The 19,089-nt window shown below is 36.5% G+C and overlaps 3 protein-coding genes across 13 annotated transcripts; 2 read left to right on the forward strand and 1 right to left on the reverse strand.

Annotated features, from left to right (window-relative positions):
* Positions 1–991: 991 nt before the first annotated feature.
* LOC114747296 (pectin acetylesterase 12) lies at positions 992–5,545 on the reverse strand. The gene is made up of 12 exons (XM_028935608.1): positions 5,180–5,545; positions 4,497–4,579; positions 4,046–4,175; positions 3,586–3,659; positions 3,162–3,248; positions 2,964–3,088; positions 2,792–2,852; positions 2,393–2,446; positions 2,159–2,236; positions 1,918–2,023; positions 1,676–1,821; positions 992–1,362 (listed from the first exon to the last, which is right to left on the reverse strand). The coding sequence occupies exons 1-12, from the start codon at positions 5,367–5,369 to the stop codon at positions 1,255–1,257; spliced, it is 1,242 nt and encodes a 413-aa protein (XP_028791441.1). The 5' UTR covers positions 5,370–5,545; the 3' UTR covers positions 992–1,254.
* Positions 5,546–11,719: 6,174 nt separating this feature from the next.
* On the forward strand, positions 11,720–16,573 carry LOC114747294 (flap endonuclease 1). 11 transcript variants are annotated; one of them, XM_028935596.1, is made up of 19 exons: positions 11,720–11,796; positions 11,892–12,008; positions 12,115–12,173; positions 12,272–12,331; positions 12,424–12,477; positions 12,616–12,664; positions 13,060–13,107; positions 13,282–13,347; positions 13,419–13,469; positions 13,563–13,688; positions 13,787–13,871; positions 13,986–14,067; positions 14,389–14,503; positions 14,675–14,731; positions 14,846–14,892; positions 15,099–15,153; positions 15,247–15,366; positions 15,563–15,743; positions 16,079–16,372. In XM_028935596.1, exons 1-18 carry the CDS (start codon positions 11,785–11,787, stop codon positions 15,704–15,706), a joined length of 1,347 nt encoding a protein of 448 aa, XP_028791429.1. In that variant the 5' UTR covers positions 11,720–11,784; the 3' UTR covers positions 15,707–15,743; positions 16,079–16,372. The 11 variants fall into 11 exon arrangements, with proteins under 11 accessions (XP_028791429.1, XP_028791436.1, XP_028791428.1 ...); XM_028935603.1 differs by lacking the exons at positions 15,563–15,743; positions 16,079–16,372 and adding an exon at positions 16,397–16,573; XM_028935595.1 differs by having other exon boundaries at positions 15,563–16,372.
* A 91-nt stretch (positions 16,574–16,664) lies between these two features.
* LOC114747298 (rhicadhesin receptor-like) lies at positions 16,665–18,552 on the forward strand. Its single transcript, XM_028935610.1, has 2 exons — positions 16,665–17,309; positions 17,693–18,552. The coding sequence occupies exons 1-2, from the start codon at positions 17,195–17,197 to the stop codon at positions 18,235–18,237; spliced, it is 660 nt and encodes a 219-aa protein (XP_028791443.1). The 5' UTR covers positions 16,665–17,194; the 3' UTR covers positions 18,238–18,552.
* Positions 18,553–19,089: the final 537 nt, after the last annotated feature.

The following is a 19,089-nucleotide window of genomic DNA, read 5'->3' on the forward strand; positions in this document are numbered from 1 at the left end:
AATCGTAACACAAACACGTCGTGTTCCTAGTGGAAGGAAATCAAAGCTGAATGGCTCATGCTAATGAGGAATGTCCCGCTCAGGTTACGGAGAGAACTGAACAATTCTGATATTAGTATTGCCAATTCAAAAAATGAGGACAAAATTCTGGAGCCATCGTACAATACTGGCTCCTACCTCTGTTTAAAAGTCCGCGTGCCCGTTCAAGAACTCTATCTCTTCATTCAATATTTAATACGCACAAGATAGCGATTGTATGTATTAAAAGAACCCTGCATGTGCCACAAATTATCGGGTCAAATTTGCTGGGGCCCCACAATCATCAGCGTCCAGAAACACAAGAAGAAAGAAGGTGGTGGCTATTCAATCCCAAGTATGATTCCCCAATAAATAGGAATTTAGCAGTGGGCAATGAATTTTTTTTAAGTTCTTATAATTGTGTGAGGGACAAAAGATTTAATTTATATGTCAATTAAATATACAGGCAGGTATGAGTAACAAAAACAAATAGTTGATCATGATGATGAATATAGGGATGGGGACAATGATTGAGCTGATGATGATGGGCGGTATATATAATAGTCTTCGCTGGAGATTATTTTGTATCAGTTGACAGATAATCTGTGAATAATTTAATGTCAGGAAGTGGGAGGCCAATGAGAACTAGTCACAAGTTGAACGTCCCCAAAGTATCGACTATCAAAAGGAGCCGCTGATTAGAAGTTGCGTCAATTTGCGGTGAAAATGACTGTCCGGGTGGTAATATTATATTAATTTTTTTAATCAAATTCCATGTTACAACTGAACTTTTCGGATAATCTTATCTAATTATCATGTATCTCGTTAAATTGATAGAGAAATTTACATGGGTGACAAACTCAACCTAAGCCCGCATATATATAAATATATATATATATATATATATATATTAAATAAACACGTTTATAAGCCGCAGTGTGTGTATGATCCAGTAAATAATGGAATAAACTGCTGATTCCTCGCACAGTAAAACTGTCCGGGTGGTAATATTATATTCAATTAAATCTCAATTAAATCAAAGCCAGTGTTTTGGCTAACAATGACTATACGCCTCTGATTGGGGGAAAAATACATGAGAGCAATAGGCTTCACATTCACAGCTAATTGATGTAAACTTTAAAAAATGGATTTCACTGGTGACCTAATCAGCAACCTTGCCTTTTATTGTCTGTTATTGGACGATGAATGAGATAGAGACGACTGATGAAGCTCCGCTTATCTGAAAACCAGATGGTGGCAAGTCTTGTCGCATGGATATGGACAGTCAATATCCTTCACACCTGCTCTGTCGAAATACCAATCCCCCACAGCCAAAGCAATCGCCTGCATATTCTCAAACCATAAACATCAACTTTATGAAGATCTTAAAATTAAAGATTAGATGCTAATATCAAAAGGATAGACATCATGCAAGAGTACATATCAAGGCATGATGTATCTCGTTCAATGACCAATCATAATTTCTCCTCCAAAGCAGAATAAGTCATAACAGCAAGAAATCACCATTGAATACCATATAATCATAATCATCTAACATTCAGCCTCGTTTTTAAACATCGCAGTAACGAGAATCTTCTATATACGTGTGTGTCCGTAACTGGTTCAGGATTTATATACATTCTTAGATGAGGCATACCTTCTTGTTGATGACAGGGGAATGGTCAGCAAACCATGTATCCGGCCTCTCACTTTGGCAGTGTGAAAAACAAGAATTTATAAACAAACCATTCTGATTCGATCTAGAAAATCCTCTAACAGCATGTAGAATTTGATTCCTGAATCCTGTATAAAACAAAGTGATATGCGTAAATTGCCTGAGTGATTTTGATCGAGACATATCTCCGCATCAGGATCCAAATTTATCATATATCGAATCACCTTGAAGAAAATGAAGTTGCGGTCCAGTACATTTAGCATAGTTTAATCTACAGTTATGCCAGTAGCCGTGGGGATCTGCTGATGAAGGAGCCAAGCTGGACTGAATCTGATGATAAGCAGGGAATGAAATACGCTTAGATTAGTCTGTTTTCAATAATTCATTGAATGCATATCACGTCTACCAGATACCATGACAGTTTGCTCTAGTAGAAGAGCCAAATGATTGAATTAGACAATTAACCTGCCATGAATCATAGGCTGCATTGAGAATGAATAGTGGGGTTCTAACACTGTCAATCAAGTTCTGAGGGAAAAAGCACTGAAAGGGGACCAAAAAACCAACATTAGCAAGAGTTCGACTAAGATCAAGCAGCAATAAAGGAGAATATAATTTTTATGTATATCTGTTCAAATTCAAATGAAACTTGTATATCTTAATTCTCAGAAGCAGAGAAGAGAAACAGGGATTAATTACCGAAGTGGGATCAAGATGGTTAGTACAAGTTTGAGGCAGATTTTTCTTCACCCCCTGCAATGTTTATAGTACATCTATCATGTCAAATCATCAGCTGATACAGGATATATGGCTGGCGGTACATCCTGCTTCTCATTTTAAAACTCAATTCAATTATGTGTCAGAGTTTCAGGCCAGGTTCAGTATCTATGACCAAAACAAGTTTTACCCGGCATGATGTATAAAATTGATGTTGTAATTGCATGTTAGCTTTTGGTTCTAAAGTTGCTGAACCGCATACTATTAGCCACATTTCAAGATGACCTTGAAAGAAATACCTCTACTAATTTATGATGCATTACAAACATTATATTTGCAGTAAAACTAGAATAAAACTATGGCCTTAAACCAAAGTGGTACCTGCAGCCCTACAACTCCACTGTACATTTTCCTGAGAGTACGCCCACCAGATACATCAACCCTATAATTCCAAAATAGTTTACAATTACCTTAAACATGAAGGAACAAATCTTATAATGCTGTAAAAGGTCATTGAGAATCAGAAGTATGAAATACTGTATTAGCTACTTACGCATCAAGAAATAACCCAGCATCACTAAGACACTTCACTTTGGTAGTCATTGGAAATAGACTTCGAAATTCATCACAGTGAATAATAGTGGCCAAACCACCAGCAGAGCATCCAGTAAGAAAAGCCTGATGCATATCATATATCATGAGAAGAACAATCAATTAAGTAGTATTTTGTGTGTGCAAGCGTATGTACAACCTGGTTGGCATGTCTCATTCCCTTTGACATCAATTCTTCTATTGCAGCCAACCAAATACGCTGTCCTCTGAATTGCAGTTGTGCATTCTATCTCAAAAGACAATCAATTGCGTTAGCGTAGAATAGAAAAGACAAGGACCAAAAAAAAAAAAAAAAGTCAGTCATTCCCTACATAATGCTTTTCTCATAATTTTTATTAAGAAAAATAAAACATAAAAACTACCCACAGCAAACACTAACAGAGGATTATGAAAATGAAGAGCGTCCTTTTTGAGACTGAAATTATAAGGTTAATTGCAATGACTGGCAACCAAATTCACAATAGTCAACAAGAAACACCTAAAACAACAAAGTTTCAAATGAATGGGTAGAGGAAGAAAAAATCTAAAAAAAATTAGTCAACGATAAGAAATAAAAATCTCACCTTATCTTCACCATCCCCAGCGAAAGAGGCACCATCACAATAACGAATCTTCACTCTGTTCCAGTTGTAAAAATCTGCAATCACAAGGATCTAAAACATGACTGAACCAGGTAAGTGTGCTCAGAAATGATATTGTGGAAAAGCATAAAGCAGACAAGAATGAGAGGAGAAGCAAAGTACAAAATGTGCTATGTTCATTACTTCAGAATAAGAGAGTATATATACAAAACGGGCTATACTGATAAAAACAGGATTATTCTAGAATAATTACAATGAATGAAATAATAAATAGGGAAATTTGGTCGACATTTATGATGGGAGAACCACCCCCAAATGATACAAATCATATCAATTCATAATTATAGTTAACAATGACCAAGACTGCTATAGCCTATAAAGAAAGGGAAAGAGAAAAGCGGCATTCGATTAGTCCGGGCAGGTACATCAATAGACTAAAAACCTGGATTTTGAGCAGCATCATTGCTTAGTATTCCTGTGAAAGGAATCTCCTTCTCCATGAAATGCGATGACCCCCTACGTGTTTTCTTGCGGTAAACACATGTTCTAACATTATTACACCACCCACCTCCCTGCCACACGATTTCACTTGAGTATCAAAGATAAGTTTTTCACAGCATATCTGGTGTAGCTTGATCAAGAAACGATGATTTACAAAGAACTTATCACACTGTGAGAGACGCAAACTTCAGTTATGATTGTTTGTAGTCCTATGCTATAACAGAGATCTGATCCAACAACACTTTCGAAGGAAAAAGATTGTCAATCTTACTATGTTGTTCTTTGATTTTCCAAGAAGTGCCATCATGCATTTTTATTAATTTGCAATACTATTAAAACCAATAAAATGTAATGCGTTATAAAACATTTAGAAAGATAAAGTGGAATGAAACCTCTAAATTAACAAGCCAGCTGTTTGCCCCTGATCCATATCCTTTATCCAAATGATAACCAGGTAATGACCCATCCAAGCAGACTGCCAGAGCAGAAGAAACAAAGAACAAATATTCACGTTATAGTTTCTTTTTTTTTGTGGAAAAAAAAGAGGCTTCTGGGGCGATATTACCATGGCATACATCAGATTCTTTTTCGTACGGTAATTCATATGTTTAGTTAATTAATAAGTAATGAACATATACAGGATTAACATAGCCCTGAAGGTCGGATTCTGAAGTGGAGTCAGCTGAGAGCAAATGAGAACCGGAAGGACGGACAAGGAATGAGATGAAAGGGGAAGACGAAATAGAAGTAGCGGAAGTAAAATAAAATCACAAATTGGTCGAATCAATCAACGTAACTCTCTCACGGACAGATTACTAACAAGAATAACAAATTTGCGTCAAGCATGCAACACATACACAATACGAAATGTCGGCGCAATAACAAAAAAATAAACCTTCAGGAACATAGACTAAGAAGCAATAAATAACATGAAGCCTATTCTAAGCAAGAAAACTATCAATTATCAATTAATATTAAAAGGTGAGCAATGTTCGAAATCTTCAATAGCGGGCACAGGACGACAAAGATATTTGAATCTGATTCCAATAAAGCGAAGCTTGGGAATACACTGTACCTGCTCCTCTAGCGCCAGCATTTTGAATAAGGGTAAGTCCTACGAGCAGAGGTCTGCCCCCGATGAAGGATGCTTCACGGGACTCCAACAAAGACAGCTCTGTTTCATTGAAGTGGTAGTCTACAGAACCATCGACCCACTGGCTAAAAGCGAGTCCTACTACAATGCCAAGCCACAGAAGGTTCACCATTTGCTCTTTTCTGCTGAAGTAGCTCCGCCACCTTATATCTGGGAAGCGAAAAACACAGTCCGTATTTATAGGAAGCCACTGGCCTTTGGGTTGGGAACGCACGACCTAAGCAGCCATTTCGTTTTTTAACGATTATTCGTCAACCTTCGTAAATTTTGGAGCAAATTGGTGAAGAGAGAATGGGACATCTAGATTGAGGGAAATAGGGGGAAGTGTCTGCCCGCCTGCTTTGTTACGCCGACGGAGCACTGTTTGAGTCCAATAGAAAGCAGCATTGGTTAAAGGCAAATGACACTGGATAATTTTACGGAAGTAATTAATTAAAAATAGAACCAACATTCTTAGCTCACCTTGAAACAAATCTTATGAACTAAAATTTCTCTGCTCAGTCTGATAATAGAATATAATATATTGATATTTATATCATATATATTATCCAAATTTTATTTTTAAAAATACTGATGTTGCAAATTTGACTCACACGTAAGTAACTAGTACTACTTCCAGTCCTAATTATAAGATTTTATTTATAGTTTATAAACGAGGTCCGATAATTAGAACTGGAAATAGTACTCTAATAGTGTTGCATTTACGTGTTTTGATGATTTATAACATAAATTGTATTTTGAAAAATGGCGAGTCTCACTGATAAATGCTTTCTTTCTTTCTTTTAATTTTTTTGGGCTGCGATGGACTTATAAGTGTTCTTTCGTGGTAATGCGTGGTAATTTAATATATTATCGACCTATAATCTTTTTTGGCCATAAAACCTATAATCTCAATCTAGACGGGGTTGGAGAAATTTATATATCATTGGCTAATAAATTAATAATAACATTAGATTTCACTTTCATCCTATTTTTAGGCCGAATAGATTTCACTTTCATCTATTTGGGAGATTAGTTGCGTAGGAAAAAAATTTGACAACCAGTGTCTTTTAGTATTTAAATCAAGAAATTAAATCATTTATGTTAACAAAACAGCCAAGAGGCTACCGATGGGCGGCCCCTCAAATATCAATCTTCTTTAAATTAAATAATTAACAACTGCAGTTCACTTTGGTTTCTCCGACTCGCCTATCACCGATCAGTGATCACTCGTATTCTGTAATCACTTTCTGTCTTATTTTAGACTCAGGGTGTGTTTGGATGAAACCAAACCGTGGTTTGAAAAAGTGATTCTGGAGAATAGATTCTGGAAAAAATAGATTCTGTGAAGAATAGATTTTGTAAAAAAGTGATTCTGAGAAGTGAGAGTGTTTGGATAGTTGTTATCAGAAGCACTTTTTATATATACAAATTACTAAAAAAAAGACATAAGTTAATATGATAATTACAGAAAAAATAGATTTTATGATATATTTTAATTTGAAGAAATAAAATTGTTAATAATATGTTTTTTACCAACATAATTAATAATACATAAGATAATATAATTAATAAATAATTAATGTCTATATATATTTATAAAATATAAGATTAAATATATTTATAAAAAAATATGTTTATAAAAAAAATAACAAGATACATATCATATAGGCCCTCACACTCTCCCTTTTTTCTCCAAAAGCAAAAAAATTTTGCTTTTTCCAAAACCATGGTTTTGGAGTCAAAACCATGGTTTTGACCCAAAACCATGGTTTTGGTTTTTGGAGAGGCTGTTTGGGTAGCATTTTCCCCAAACCATGGTTTGAGTCCCCAAACCATGGTTTGGGGTGTTATCCAAACAGAGCCATTCTCCCTTCTCTTTGAAGTCCATCCCCAGACCAAATTTGTGATCCAGAATTGTTACGATAATTAATGTAATTTGTTTACCCTCATTCCTATTAAATATAGGAGCGATGCTATGAATGTGAGGTAATAAAAATATACCATTGAAAGACAATTTTATCATTTTTTATGACTAAACTTTCATTTATCGATACTTAAAAAAAGTTAACTAATTCAATTACCACAATAGATAAATAAATAAATAAATAAGACTCTTTCATTTGTTGATCCTGCCTTGTAATAAGAACAAAGAAGTGAAAAACACGCCAGGCTTGACTTCAGTTGATCCAGTCCAAACCACACAGTAAAGAAATAGGCGCCGCACACATACCCTTGTGTTATAAATTTGCCCGGCTCTTGTAGATATCGACAGCGATAATGCAATTTATTATAATTAGAATATGGATAGACAATGAAGAAATTAAAGGGTGACCCTCCAGGCTGAGCCTGTTGAAATAAATTAATGTTGCTTCCAGAGCAGTTAATAATTGCACTGTGCAAGTTAATGGGGTCAGATATAATTTATTGGGGGATCACACTAATTCAAGGACTGCTCCATGTCTCCAGAGAATCAGCGTATAAAAACGTTCCAGTTGACGAAATATCTTGAAAATAATATATAAATATGATGGGATTAGGATAACAAGTCTCAAAACCAAAGAAGGGTGGGCGTCCAGTTGGGGCGTAGGAATTGAGTGAACAAGAAGATCAGATTATGAGGAGCGGCCAACTCGGATTTGGAATTGGAATGATGAAAACCAACAAAACGAGCCGTGCGGTGACCGCGTACGTGGCATGGACGCAACTTATCCAGTCGAACTCCTTCCTCACTCAAACCCACATACGGTGCAGTCCTCCTCCTTCGCTTTCGCTTGGTCTGGCCCCTCCCCTGCTCCGAAACCCAGGACTCTGCCAAGCCACTAAATAATTAATTGGTTAGTTAATTAAGCATAACGGAAGTGGGGCATTCTTCTCATCTTCCATTGGGTGGCCCGGCCACAATAGGCACAGGTTGGTGAAGCGAAGGCGCATGTGATGTCCCTGTCCCCTAATCACACCATCCCTCACTTTCCAGCCATTATTTTACTCATTATTTCTTATTTGTTCATTTTTCACATGTTCTGCGCTGTGCTAAAGCAAGACTGGTGGTTCTCAGATCCCATCACCCCCTGACTTTTAAACATAATAATCCCACGATGCCCTCAAATTATTTAATATCATATTCTCTGTTCACAACTGGATCACATCTCCTCGCAGGATACCACGCAGTAATGTGACTGGCTTTTACTTGGAATACACCCCGCTCCCCCTGCATGCGTCGGTGTGTTCCTTCCCATCTCTGCCTTTATAAAGAACCTTAAACCTGTCCCTGTCTGCATTTTACCTAGTGTTTCGTGCAAAATTTACTTCACTGTTGAGTATTGACTTTTAGAAATCTGAAAGTGCACTTTAATTCTAATTACCCAAAATTGTAATACTGCAGCCCAGTTCAAGTGGGCAAAGAATACACTTGGCTTCATATAACTCAAGCAACGTTGCGTGAGATTTGTGCCTCCCTCACCGGTCCTTATATATTAATTGATGGGCAAGAGTGGAGCTTCCTCAGTTGCGTTGTGTTCCAAACTAATCACTTCATTTCTCAACTACAACAGAGCTTACATATCAAAGGACACATTCGAATGAACCAGAACGAAATTTTGTTCCCCTATCGTAAATCTGGTTTTCAAAGGTTTGTCTCAAGCCCTCTCCTAGATAAGACAGCACCTCCCGTTCAATTAAAAAAAAAAAAGAAAAGAAAAAAGAAAACATTGTTCACATTGGTTGTTGCATGTGTGCTTTATACACACAATCACACACATATATATTTATATGATCGCAAGCTGGCACATGGAGGAGGGGTGGGATCTATCCTGTATTTTGTGACAACAAAGGCACGCATAGTACCACTAGGAAAAGGGACGCAGGGTATTTTAATATAATTTGAAGCGTGATAACTTTTGCTTATTTGTTTTTTCTACTTACTTCTGTGATCCTTAATATAAGACTCATTTAACTAATTTGATTATATTAAAAAAGTTAGATAAGTTAGTTAATTATAAGAAAAGTGATACATTTTTCCTAAAACACCATAATCACCTTTCTTAATACCCCATCTCCTTCTGCTACTTGATTATGGTTGGGAAAATATCCATATGGATAATTTAGAGAAAACTAATAAATATGAGAAATGAGTCTTATATTTAATACCAAAACCAACTTAAAAATTACATCCTATATTAAGGGCTGGAGGAGTATTTATTTTGCAAGCAAGATGCGTGTTGCAATGCAGGGCTTCGCACAGCTAACGTCTTCTTTTCACTTTATCAATGTTCTTTTTTAAACAGAAGTCTTCTCGTTAATCGGATTTTTAGTGAAATATAAATTCTACACATATTTACATTTTTCTACTTCTTAAGAAGGGGGGAAAAAAAAAAGCAGACTAAAGAAGAGGAAGCCAGATCGACAGAAGCAGAAAGGTGGAAATAAAATTTCTGTAGATGCACCGAACTGTTAGGCACCAACCATAACACGGTTTGGCATCTCTCTTTTATAAAGCAAGGAGCAACGGAATATGTTAAGAAACCACTTTCTCTCGCGTAAAAGCCAGTACTCCTCCTACCCCAGCAATAGCGAAAAGTCAAAAACCCTGTGCTGGTCTGAACTACTTTCCCAAGTCTCGTAGCCCAATTTATTGGGCCAATATCTGAAAGCCCGGGTCACATGTCGGACACTCTCGGTTAACTAGAATCTTCAACATTTGAGACGTGCAGCATCAAAAGAAAACTTTGAGATGTGTCAATATTGGGAAGAGGGAACAACGGAACATGGACATCCATCGCAGCCCTTTGGAGATAGATATTATTTGCAAAGTTATTATTTCAAACAAAAATATAAATCAAAATCTATTTTTTATATAATTATTATATTAATTTATTTTCTTTTTAGTAATTGTACTTAAAAAATAATTCTAATAATAATTATACATACACTCTCATTTTATCAAAATGATTTTTTTCCACAATATCTGTCTTTCCAAAATATATTTTTAAAATAACTTTATTATTATTATTTTAAATCATGGTTTGATTCCAAAATATATTCTTAAAATAACATCCCATAGTAGTAAAACAAGGACATGCTGACATAACATAAAACATCAGAAAAAATCTCACTCTTGTCCTCTAGACTTGTTACAATGCGCTTTGACCCCGAGGAAGTTAACAGATATATTTACTTTTGTCCCTCCAATTAATGTTCAAAATTCAAATATAATACTTCTCTTCCAATCTTTAATATAAGACTTAATTCTTAAGTTAGTTTTGGTCCTAAATATAAGACCCATTTTTTCATATTTATTATTTTTCTCTAAATTACCCCTATGGATACTCCTTCAACCATAATCAAGTAGAAGAGGGAGAGAGGGTATTAAAAAAAGATGATTATGGTATTTTAAGAAAAATGTGTCACTTTTCTTATAATTAACTAACTTACCTAACTTCCTTAATCTAATCAAATTAGTTAAATGGGTCTTATATTAAGAACCGGGGGAGTATTTCTTATCTAGTACTCCTCCAATCGTTAATATATGACCCAATTCTTGAGTTGGTTTTGTTTCTAAATATAAGACTTATTTCTCATATTTATCAATTTTCTCTAAATTACCCTTATGGATACCCCTCAACCATAATCAAGTAAAAGAGGGAGAGGAGGTATTAAGAAAGATGATTATAGTGTTTTAGGAAAAATGTGTCACTTTTCTTATAATTAACTAACTTACCTAACTTTTTTAACATAATCAAATTAGTTAAATGAATCTTATATTAAGGACTGGAGGAGTATCTAATATAAGAATTAGTGGATTAATTTGAATTGATTAAGAGAATCAGTTAAATTAATTATTTGTAACAAATAAAATTTTTTTTCTAAAACACCCTTACTAATCATATAATTAACTCAGACTATCATTTGACGAAACATTTAACGTGTATAATTACTATAAAGATATCTTGAAAAAAATGGATCATTACTAGAGACAGAAGAGATTGAGATCTTATATTTGTAACTAAATTAAATGTCAAGTTAGCTCTTATATTAAGTTACTTAAAATCAATCAACTCAGAAGTCACAAAAGAAAGGAATAGATAATGTTTATGCTTTTAATTAATTTTATATATGCAATTCATGCTTTAAGTGTAATTTTTTTATATTTTTTTTCATTTAATAGAGATAAAATTTAAAAAAAAAACAATTTAAGGCTGATTTAATAAGTTAATTAACATTTATTCGTTCTAAAGTAACACAAATAAGTTCATTTCACCGAGCACTTGTGTCACACTCTTTTCTTAATATTTAATGTTTTTTTTTTTCAAATCTACCTCAGATTATTTATTTTCTTTCTTTGTCATAATCCCTTAAATCACATTCCCCGCATATTCTTTTTTATTTAAAAACAAAAGTATATTTTAAAACTATTTAACCGTTGGTTATATCGTATTCCGTCCAGCCCACAAAAGTGCGCGGGAAGCAGTCCGTTCATTGGGAGCGGGAAGTAGTCCGTTCATCCCTGAAAAGGCTGTTCAATTTCTGCACTGATCAACGCTAACAGAATGGGCGTAAAGGTATATAATCTTCCATCATCGCATTTTCAAGCTGTGCAAGTTTCTGTCCATTCTGTTAGTTTAACTGATTGCCGTTTCGGTTGAGGGTTTTCTAGGGTTTAACGAAGCTTTTGGCGGATAATGCCCCTAAAGCTGTAAAAGTGCGTAGCTTCCAAAGCTATTTTGGCCGCAAGATTGCCATCGACGCTAGCATGAGCATTTACCAGTTCCTTGTCCGTACTCTCCAGTCTGCACTCTGCTTCCCTCTCATCACGATTGCTTGTGTCTATACAATTCGGAAAGGCTTTGTTTATCAATGAATCCTTTGATTCGATGCAGGTTGTCGTGGGAAGAAGTGGGACTGAGATGCTCACTAACGAGGCTGGTGAAGTAACTAGGTTAGATTCTTGAAAGCTCCTCTTCTGACTGAAATGAACCAGTTTCTTTATTTTGTTATCAGAGTGTTTATGTTGATATTTCGGCGGTTTTTTTGTAGTCATTTGCAAGGCATGTTTACCCGGACAGTCAGACTTCTAGAAGCTGGAATGGAGCCAGTGTGAATATTTCTTTACCTTTTTTCCTCGTAACCCTCAAGTATTCAATAAATTGTTTGTTCTCGCTCATTTTCTGTCACTCGATGCTACTCAGATATGTGTTTGATGGGAAGCCGCCTGATCTGAAGCAGCAGGAGCTGGCTAAACGGTACTGAGGTCAATGCTTTGGTATATCTAGAAAGTTATTTTTCTTGGGGGCGCAATATTGAATTGGGAGTCTGGCACTTTGCAATATATAAAATGTGGATTGCCTGGTAACGTGCTTTTTATGCTAATTTCTTAATAGTTACTCAAAGAGGGCTGAAGCTTATGAGGATTTGTCAGAGGCCATTGAGGTTTGTACATAATTTGTTATTGGATTTCCTCTGTTCCCTTTTGTGTTAATTTTTGAAGAGTATTTTATATCAATGAGTATTGAGTTTTGGGTAAATCGTCCAAGTGGACAATATGAGATTGTGTTTCGATTTTTAACGTGATGGTAGAAGAAGTTTACTTACTGTTGAACTTCAACAAGAGACAATGAATTTATTATTGATGAGCCAGTATAGGTAATTAAGTAATTTTCTTTTGGAAGAAATGCGTATAGAAGAAAATCCTAAAGAAAAATAACAGAGAAGCTGAGTTTAAATTTTTAAACGAGGTATCAAATTTAAATTAACCTAACTAAGGGAAGTTATTCTGTCTTATTAAAACTGGACGTGTATCACATGGATGCTTCTTGTCATTTCAGTCTGGCAACAGGGAAGACATTGAAAAATTCAGTAAACGGACTGTCAAGGTAGGCCATTGTTATTGCATTTTCTCGTTGACAAAGCCTATCATTTCCACAAGATTTGGTACTATATTCATTGTCATGTTTTAATGATCATCGTTTGTTATGCAAGAGGCTTCACTAATTATGAGCAATGAGTAGAGATGCAGAAGAATGCTTACCTGTTCCTTATTCCTGCAGGTGACGAAGCAGCATAGTGAAGGTTGTAAAAGACTTTTATCACTCATGGGAGTGCCTGTTATTGAGGTGACATTACCTTACCCCTGTATGGTATTGTTGGTTATTTTAGCATAATATGAGAGATTTGGTTCATGCAGGCGCCATCAGAAGCTGAAGCACAGTGTGCTGCACTTTGCAAATCTGGAAAGGCACGTATAACTTTATTTTTGTGAGCAAACTTAAAATCTTGAAGAAAAATATTGTTACTTTTTTGGAATCTGTTATGAACTTTTATATTTTAGGTTTATGCAGTGGCTTCTGAAGACATGGATTCGTTAACATTTGGAGCTCCTAGATTTCTTCGCCATCTAATGGTCCCTAGCTCAAAGAAAGTTCCAGTTATGGAATTCGAAGTTGCCAAGGTCACTGTTGCTTCCCCTTTTGTGGCTTGAAAGTTCATTGTTCTATGACTTCTAAAATATGTGATATTCACCGTTTTATCTGTTCTTTCTGAGATTTTTTCCAGATATTGGAGGAGCTAAATCTGACCATGGATCAGTTTATTGACTTGTGTATTCTTTCTGGGTGTGATTATTGTGGAAGCATTCGAGGTCCCCCAAACAATCCATTTGTGTTTTGAGACTAGAGGCCGATTTCCAATCTTTTTTATTCCATTTAAGCTTGTCATGCATATGCTTCTTACATATGACTGACGTGCTCTGCAGGTGTTGGTGGTAAGACTGCTTTGAAGCTCATTCACCAGTATAGCTGTATAGAGAACATATTGAAGAACATCAATAAAGAGAGGTTTTTGTTATTTTCCATTACAAATGTGTTTGCCTCTGTATTGTGTTCCTGTCTTGATTAGTGTCTAATTATCACATTAATTAAGTCAACTAAATCTGTTTGGTGATTGGCTACAATATCCAGTGAAGCCTTTCTGCAATCCCTGCTGATTAATATTGGATCAGTGCTGTTTCTGGTTACTAGAAAAACTTAGTGTAGCTTATAAAGACAATTCTGTTATCTTGGTGCTTCTTACTTTAAAATACATGATTATTGTTTATTGATATATACTTATGCTGTTGATAATTCATCCTTAGTAATGCATACAGTGCATTCTATCAGGTACCAGATACCTGATGATTGGCCATATCAGGAGGTTAGGCAGCTTTTTAAGGAACCAACTGTCTTAGCTGAAGAAAGGCAACTAGATCTTAAGTGGACTGCTCCCGATGAAGAAGTACTGACCACCCTTGTTGAAAACTTAAGAAACTAATTGCACTTCTATACAATCATTTATGTACACTTTTGTCCTGCGATGCATGTATAAGTTTTCATTATGGATGCTTATGGTTTTTGGTTGAGTTGTTTGGTCGGATAAGTAGATTCCTTTGTGCTGCCTTCAATACAGGGTTTAGTGACATTTCTGGTAAATGAGAACGGATTCAACAGAGAGAGGGTGACAAAGGTATGCAGCTTTTGACGTTATTGTTTCTTGCTCAGTGTGAGGAGGGCTCAAGGAGTTTTTATTGCTTCTCTACAGTATTCCTTATTTCTATCTCTAATTTTGTATACATGTTAGGCGATGGAAATAATTAAAGCTGCAAAGAACAAGTCGTCACAAGGCCAGTAAGTGAATTTTTATCCCAGTTTGAATTCCAATTTAATTTATTAAATTTTTATTTGAATGATTTATGTTTGGATATTTAAGATATTAATAAATTAAGAATATCTAAGATTAGAATTTTAATATGTAAACAGAATTTTCATTTTAATGTTTTTGTCATTTCTCTTCTATTGGGTCAATGACACCAAATTCCTCTCCCTGAGAACAGACCAGAATCTGTTTTTAAGCCAATGGCCAACTGCTCTACACCCATTAAACGGAAGGTATGTTTCCTCTTTAAGTTTATGATCTTTTATTTGCACAGGATTGTCGGAGAATATATAGATGTAAAATTTAGTTGTGGGCGTTTGTCCCAGGAAAAAAAAGGTAGTTGGGGAGGTATTACCACACAAGGCTCCGGGTTTAAAATTGTTATTTTGTTTTCTGTGGATGTTGATCTATCTGAGGATAAGCCAATGATTGTCATGAGGCACAGAGTAAGCATCATGAACTTGCTGATTTGTGTTTCATGATAAATATGCATTATATTATCTGCTTCTCCCTAACTTACTGTAAGGGGATGTCTTCCCTTCCACATGAGGAAGTAGTAATCCAGAAAGCAAAAGTTTTCTCCTATAACTGAAATCCTAATAGCCAATTTGCTACCTAATTGCTGGTTACTCTGAATGACAGGGGAGCAAATGCATGCTTAGATCCTTTAAACCAGCAACTAAGCGTAAGGTTTTATCCCCACAACTTTATAACTGGTCAAGGCCCATGGTTATCGGCAACCTGGGCATTGCCTCCGCGGATTTCAAGCTATCTGTCATGATGTAGAGGCGTCTGCTTTGGTTCCTCGAACTCAATAACTCGGGTGGCCCTCAAAGCCTTTGTGCTTTTTACACAAATTTATTTCTAGTAATCAATGGAAAAGTATTAATACAATAATTGAACCATGAACTAATTAACCAATTTTGCATTAGAATTCGCGTAACATCAAGCCTCGCTCCGATTTGGCTTGGCTGTGGTTGGTGCTTTCTTTTTTGGGGCGTAGAGGCTTGTGTATTGTTCACTGCCATTATAAAAGTGGATCGTGTTAGTGGACCTGAAATAATAAAACAATACTCCTATTTCTGAATTCCCAAGTTCTCCATATATGGGGAATGGGGATCCATCCCTTGACGAGGGCGTTATTTCCTCTTTTGACAGTGAACACCACTGAATGCTGCTAGACAAACTGCCAAACAGACCAAGGCCGGTGGTGGTGAAAAAGGGCTAGTTTCATGTTGCGAAAAATCTGATCCGGGGTATTTGCTTGTTGTTCGTGGTAAACATGTGCGTCATTCAGCTCTGATTTGTTCTATTTTATGATAATTTACAAGGGATTGCCGTTTTCATTCCTTGGTATTCTGCATGTGATGTAGTGTTGTGGATTTTTTTTTGTTGCCCTCGTGTTTGTTTTGCACAAATATGGCCGTGGATATTAGTTGGTATATTTTTCACGGCTGATCTGATGCCGTCTTACAGTGGTAATTCGAAATGCGTTTCCTAGGAAGGACAAAGGCGTGGCAACTAGGACCATCATTAACTTGTTATGCCCAGACGTCTGAAACCAACTTATTCGAGATGTTAAGGCGAACATAGCATTCGCAGGAATTTCAGGGTCATCAACGACAATAATGCGATTATACGGTATATTGCCGTGTACGCTGTGGCTAACGATTACTGTAGCTTTCGTGCCTTCCCCTGAGGTCTTAGGGCAGGTGGTGGATAGACTTCTTCGAAGCGAAAATGAAATACACCAACCCCATTTAAAACCAATCCACAGGGTTATACCGTAGAAGACACGAACTAGAATGAAAATAAGGAATACTTTTAGGTTACGCGGTTTGTCGAAACGAACACGGGGCGGTCAACAAGTTGGAGGAAGTTGGCATGATGCAATTGCAATGCCGAGTGAGCAGCGTTGGGTGGGAGAGACGACTAGACGCGCAAGCGACGCAATACATGGTCTAAGATGTAAACGGGCCCAGAATAGAGGAGGCTTCAGGGTCTGGGCTTTTGCCTTTGATGGCTTTTCTTTTGGTTCAAGAACTATGTTTCGTGGTTTCAATTCACGGCATTCCTTTCTCAGCTAGCAAGTCTCTGGCTGCCTTCTCCCTTTGACGATTGTTATATATTTACTATCCTCGCTGGTTCTTCCCAACCTGTGCAAGCAAATTCTCCCGTCCTTGGTCTCAATTCTGTTCCCCTCTTCTCTGTGAACCTGCAGACTTGAAAAGTCTGTCTGGCTTGTTGGCATTTTTCTTATAAAGCAGCTGAAATATGAAACTCGCAGTCTTCACGCAGCTCCTCATCACTCTCTCTCTGGTGTTAGCCACCGGCATTACAGCGGATCCCGACCTTCTTCAAGATCTCTGTGTTGCCAATCTTAGCTCCGGTATTACTTCTATTGCACTTCGATCTCCCTCCCTCCCTCTCTCGTTTAAAGCATTGCACGGAGTAATGGAGGTTACTAACTTTCTTAGTTTCTATGCCTTTAGGGAGATGAAGCTCAGAGAAGTACTCCTTTTTTTTTTTTTTTAAATAACCCATAGCCGAAATTTATCCTTTCTCAATGTCTTCCTTTCAAACACAACTCTGAAGCCTTTGACACGTATCATATGCATTCGCTACTTTCTCTTGAATAACAGTTTTGCAAAGTCCAGGGATTATTGCATATTTTCTGCCATGATTTGCGAAAAAGACACCAGAAACTTTGTTATTCAATAACATGATGGCAGCTTAAAATTTGCAATTCTAACTGTTAGACGTGAAAAACAGGGGTGAAAGTGAACGGGTTCGCCTGCAAAGACTCTTCAGAGGTAAATGCCATGGACTTCTTCTCCGACATCGCGGCCAAACGAAAAGCCACCAACAACACGTTTGGCTCAGTGGTAACAGGAGTCAATGTTCAAATAATTCCAGGACTCAACACTCTAGGCGTGTCCCTGTCTCGCATAGACTACGCCCCTGGTGGCCTCAACCCTCCCCACACCCACCCACGCGCCACCGAGATGGTGTTTGTGCTTGAGGGTCAACTAGACGTGGGCTTCATAACCACAGCCAATAAGCTCATATCAAAGAGCATTAAGAAGGGTGAGATATTTGTGTTCCCAAAAGGCTTAGTTCACTTCCAAAAGAACAATGGCAGGGTTCCTGCCTCTGTCATCGCAGCCTTCAACAGTCAATTGCCCGGAACACAGTCCATCGCCACCACCTTGTTCGCCGCCTCGCCGCCAGTTCCAGACCATGTATTGACCCAGACATTCCAGGTCGGTACCAAGATGGTCGACAAAATCAAGCGTAGACTCACGCCCAAGAAGTAGAAGTGGAAGCTGACGGGGGTGGTTGGTGATCTGTCTTTCTAATCTTTGTCACTTTGCAATTTTTTCTAGGTTGGAATTCACGAGTTTGAGCAATTCACAGTGCTTCTGTTGACTTGTTTTGTATGCCCTATTATTGTTTTCTGCAAAGAAATAATGCATTGAAAGGTGCCATCCCCACTTCATGTCTTTTCCACAGGCTAAGTTACAAAAAGAGATAAAAGGAGGACACTTAGAGCTTTGGAATTGGTATATCATGGTGGGTAAGGATAATCTTTTTTTTCATGGGAATATATTGACGCCTCCTTTCTGCTGGTAGATGGATCCCACCACGGCTTGCTAGGTGTCCAAAAGTAATTCGTTTTATTTACTTTCGCCTATTTTATTATCCGCTGTCTAAGCGCACATAATATTAATTTAAACCAAGGCTCCAATCTTTGCAGAGGTTTCGATATTTAATATTTGATAATATTTTAAATAGGATTACTTCTAATAAAAAGATAATTGTGTTTAAAAAAAAAAGCTTATTCTTTTAAAATAACAAAAGAAGTCATCTAAGTATGGGCCAATCTTGCTTGCATGCATAAACTAATGGAACAAGTTTTACTATTCATTACTTTGATGAGCATTCTAAGCTCCAAATCTGGACTGTTTATATTTAATTTGAATGGTCCAAATTTAAAATCTTTAATTAATTATTTTTAAATAAAAAACTAATTTCCTAAAAAATAATTAGATTATCTTTATTTTAGATTATATGCATATTAAAATAATTATTTTGAACAAATAAAAACAAAAAGAAATCAAATCCAAACCATCCAAATGAGATATGAATAATTCAGATATGATAAGTTT

The sequence above is a fragment of the Neltuma alba genome, unplaced genomic scaffold (genome assembly GCF_004799145.2).
Source record: "Neltuma alba isolate B1F8T4 unplaced genomic scaffold, ASM479914v2 tig00005275_pilon, whole genome shotgun sequence".
Lineage (NCBI taxonomy): Eukaryota > Viridiplantae > Streptophyta > Magnoliopsida > Fabales > Fabaceae > Neltuma > Neltuma alba.

What these genes read in the sequence shown, in the direction of transcription:
- LOC114747298 (XM_028935610.1), top strand. Translation starts at nt 17,195, where the DNA reads ATGAAACTCGCAGTCTTCACGCAGCTCCTCATCACTCTCTCTCTGGTG. An exon ending in TGTTGCCAATCTTAGCTCCG is followed by an intron (nt 17,310 to 17,692) that starts GTATTACTTCTA and finishes CGTGAAAAACAG; the next exon opens with GGGTGAAAGTGAACGGGTTC.
- LOC114747294 (XM_028935595.1), top strand. An exon ending in TCGAAGTTGCCAAGGTCACT is followed by an intron (nt 13,689 to 13,786) that starts GTTGCTTCCCCT and finishes GATTTTTTCCAG; the next exon opens with ATATTGGAGGAGCTAAATCT. An exon ending in TGATTGTCATGAGGCACAGA is followed by an intron (nt 15,367 to 15,562) that starts GTAAGCATCATG and finishes TCTGAATGACAG; the next exon opens with GGGAGCAAATGCATGCTTAG.
- LOC114747296 (XM_028935608.1), bottom strand. Translation starts at nt 5,369, where the DNA reads ATGGTGAACCTTCTGTGGCTTGGCATTGTAGTAGGACTCGCTTTTAGC. An exon ending in GCTGGCTTGTTAATTTAGAG is followed by an intron (nt 4,176 to 4,496) that starts GTTTCATTCCAC and finishes ATCGTGTGGCAG; the next exon opens with GGAGGTGGGTGGTGTAATAA. An exon ending in CTGGGGATGGTGAAGATAAG is followed by an intron (nt 3,249 to 3,585) that starts GTGAGATTTTTA and finishes CTTTTGAGATAG; the next exon opens with AATGCACAACTGCAATTCAG.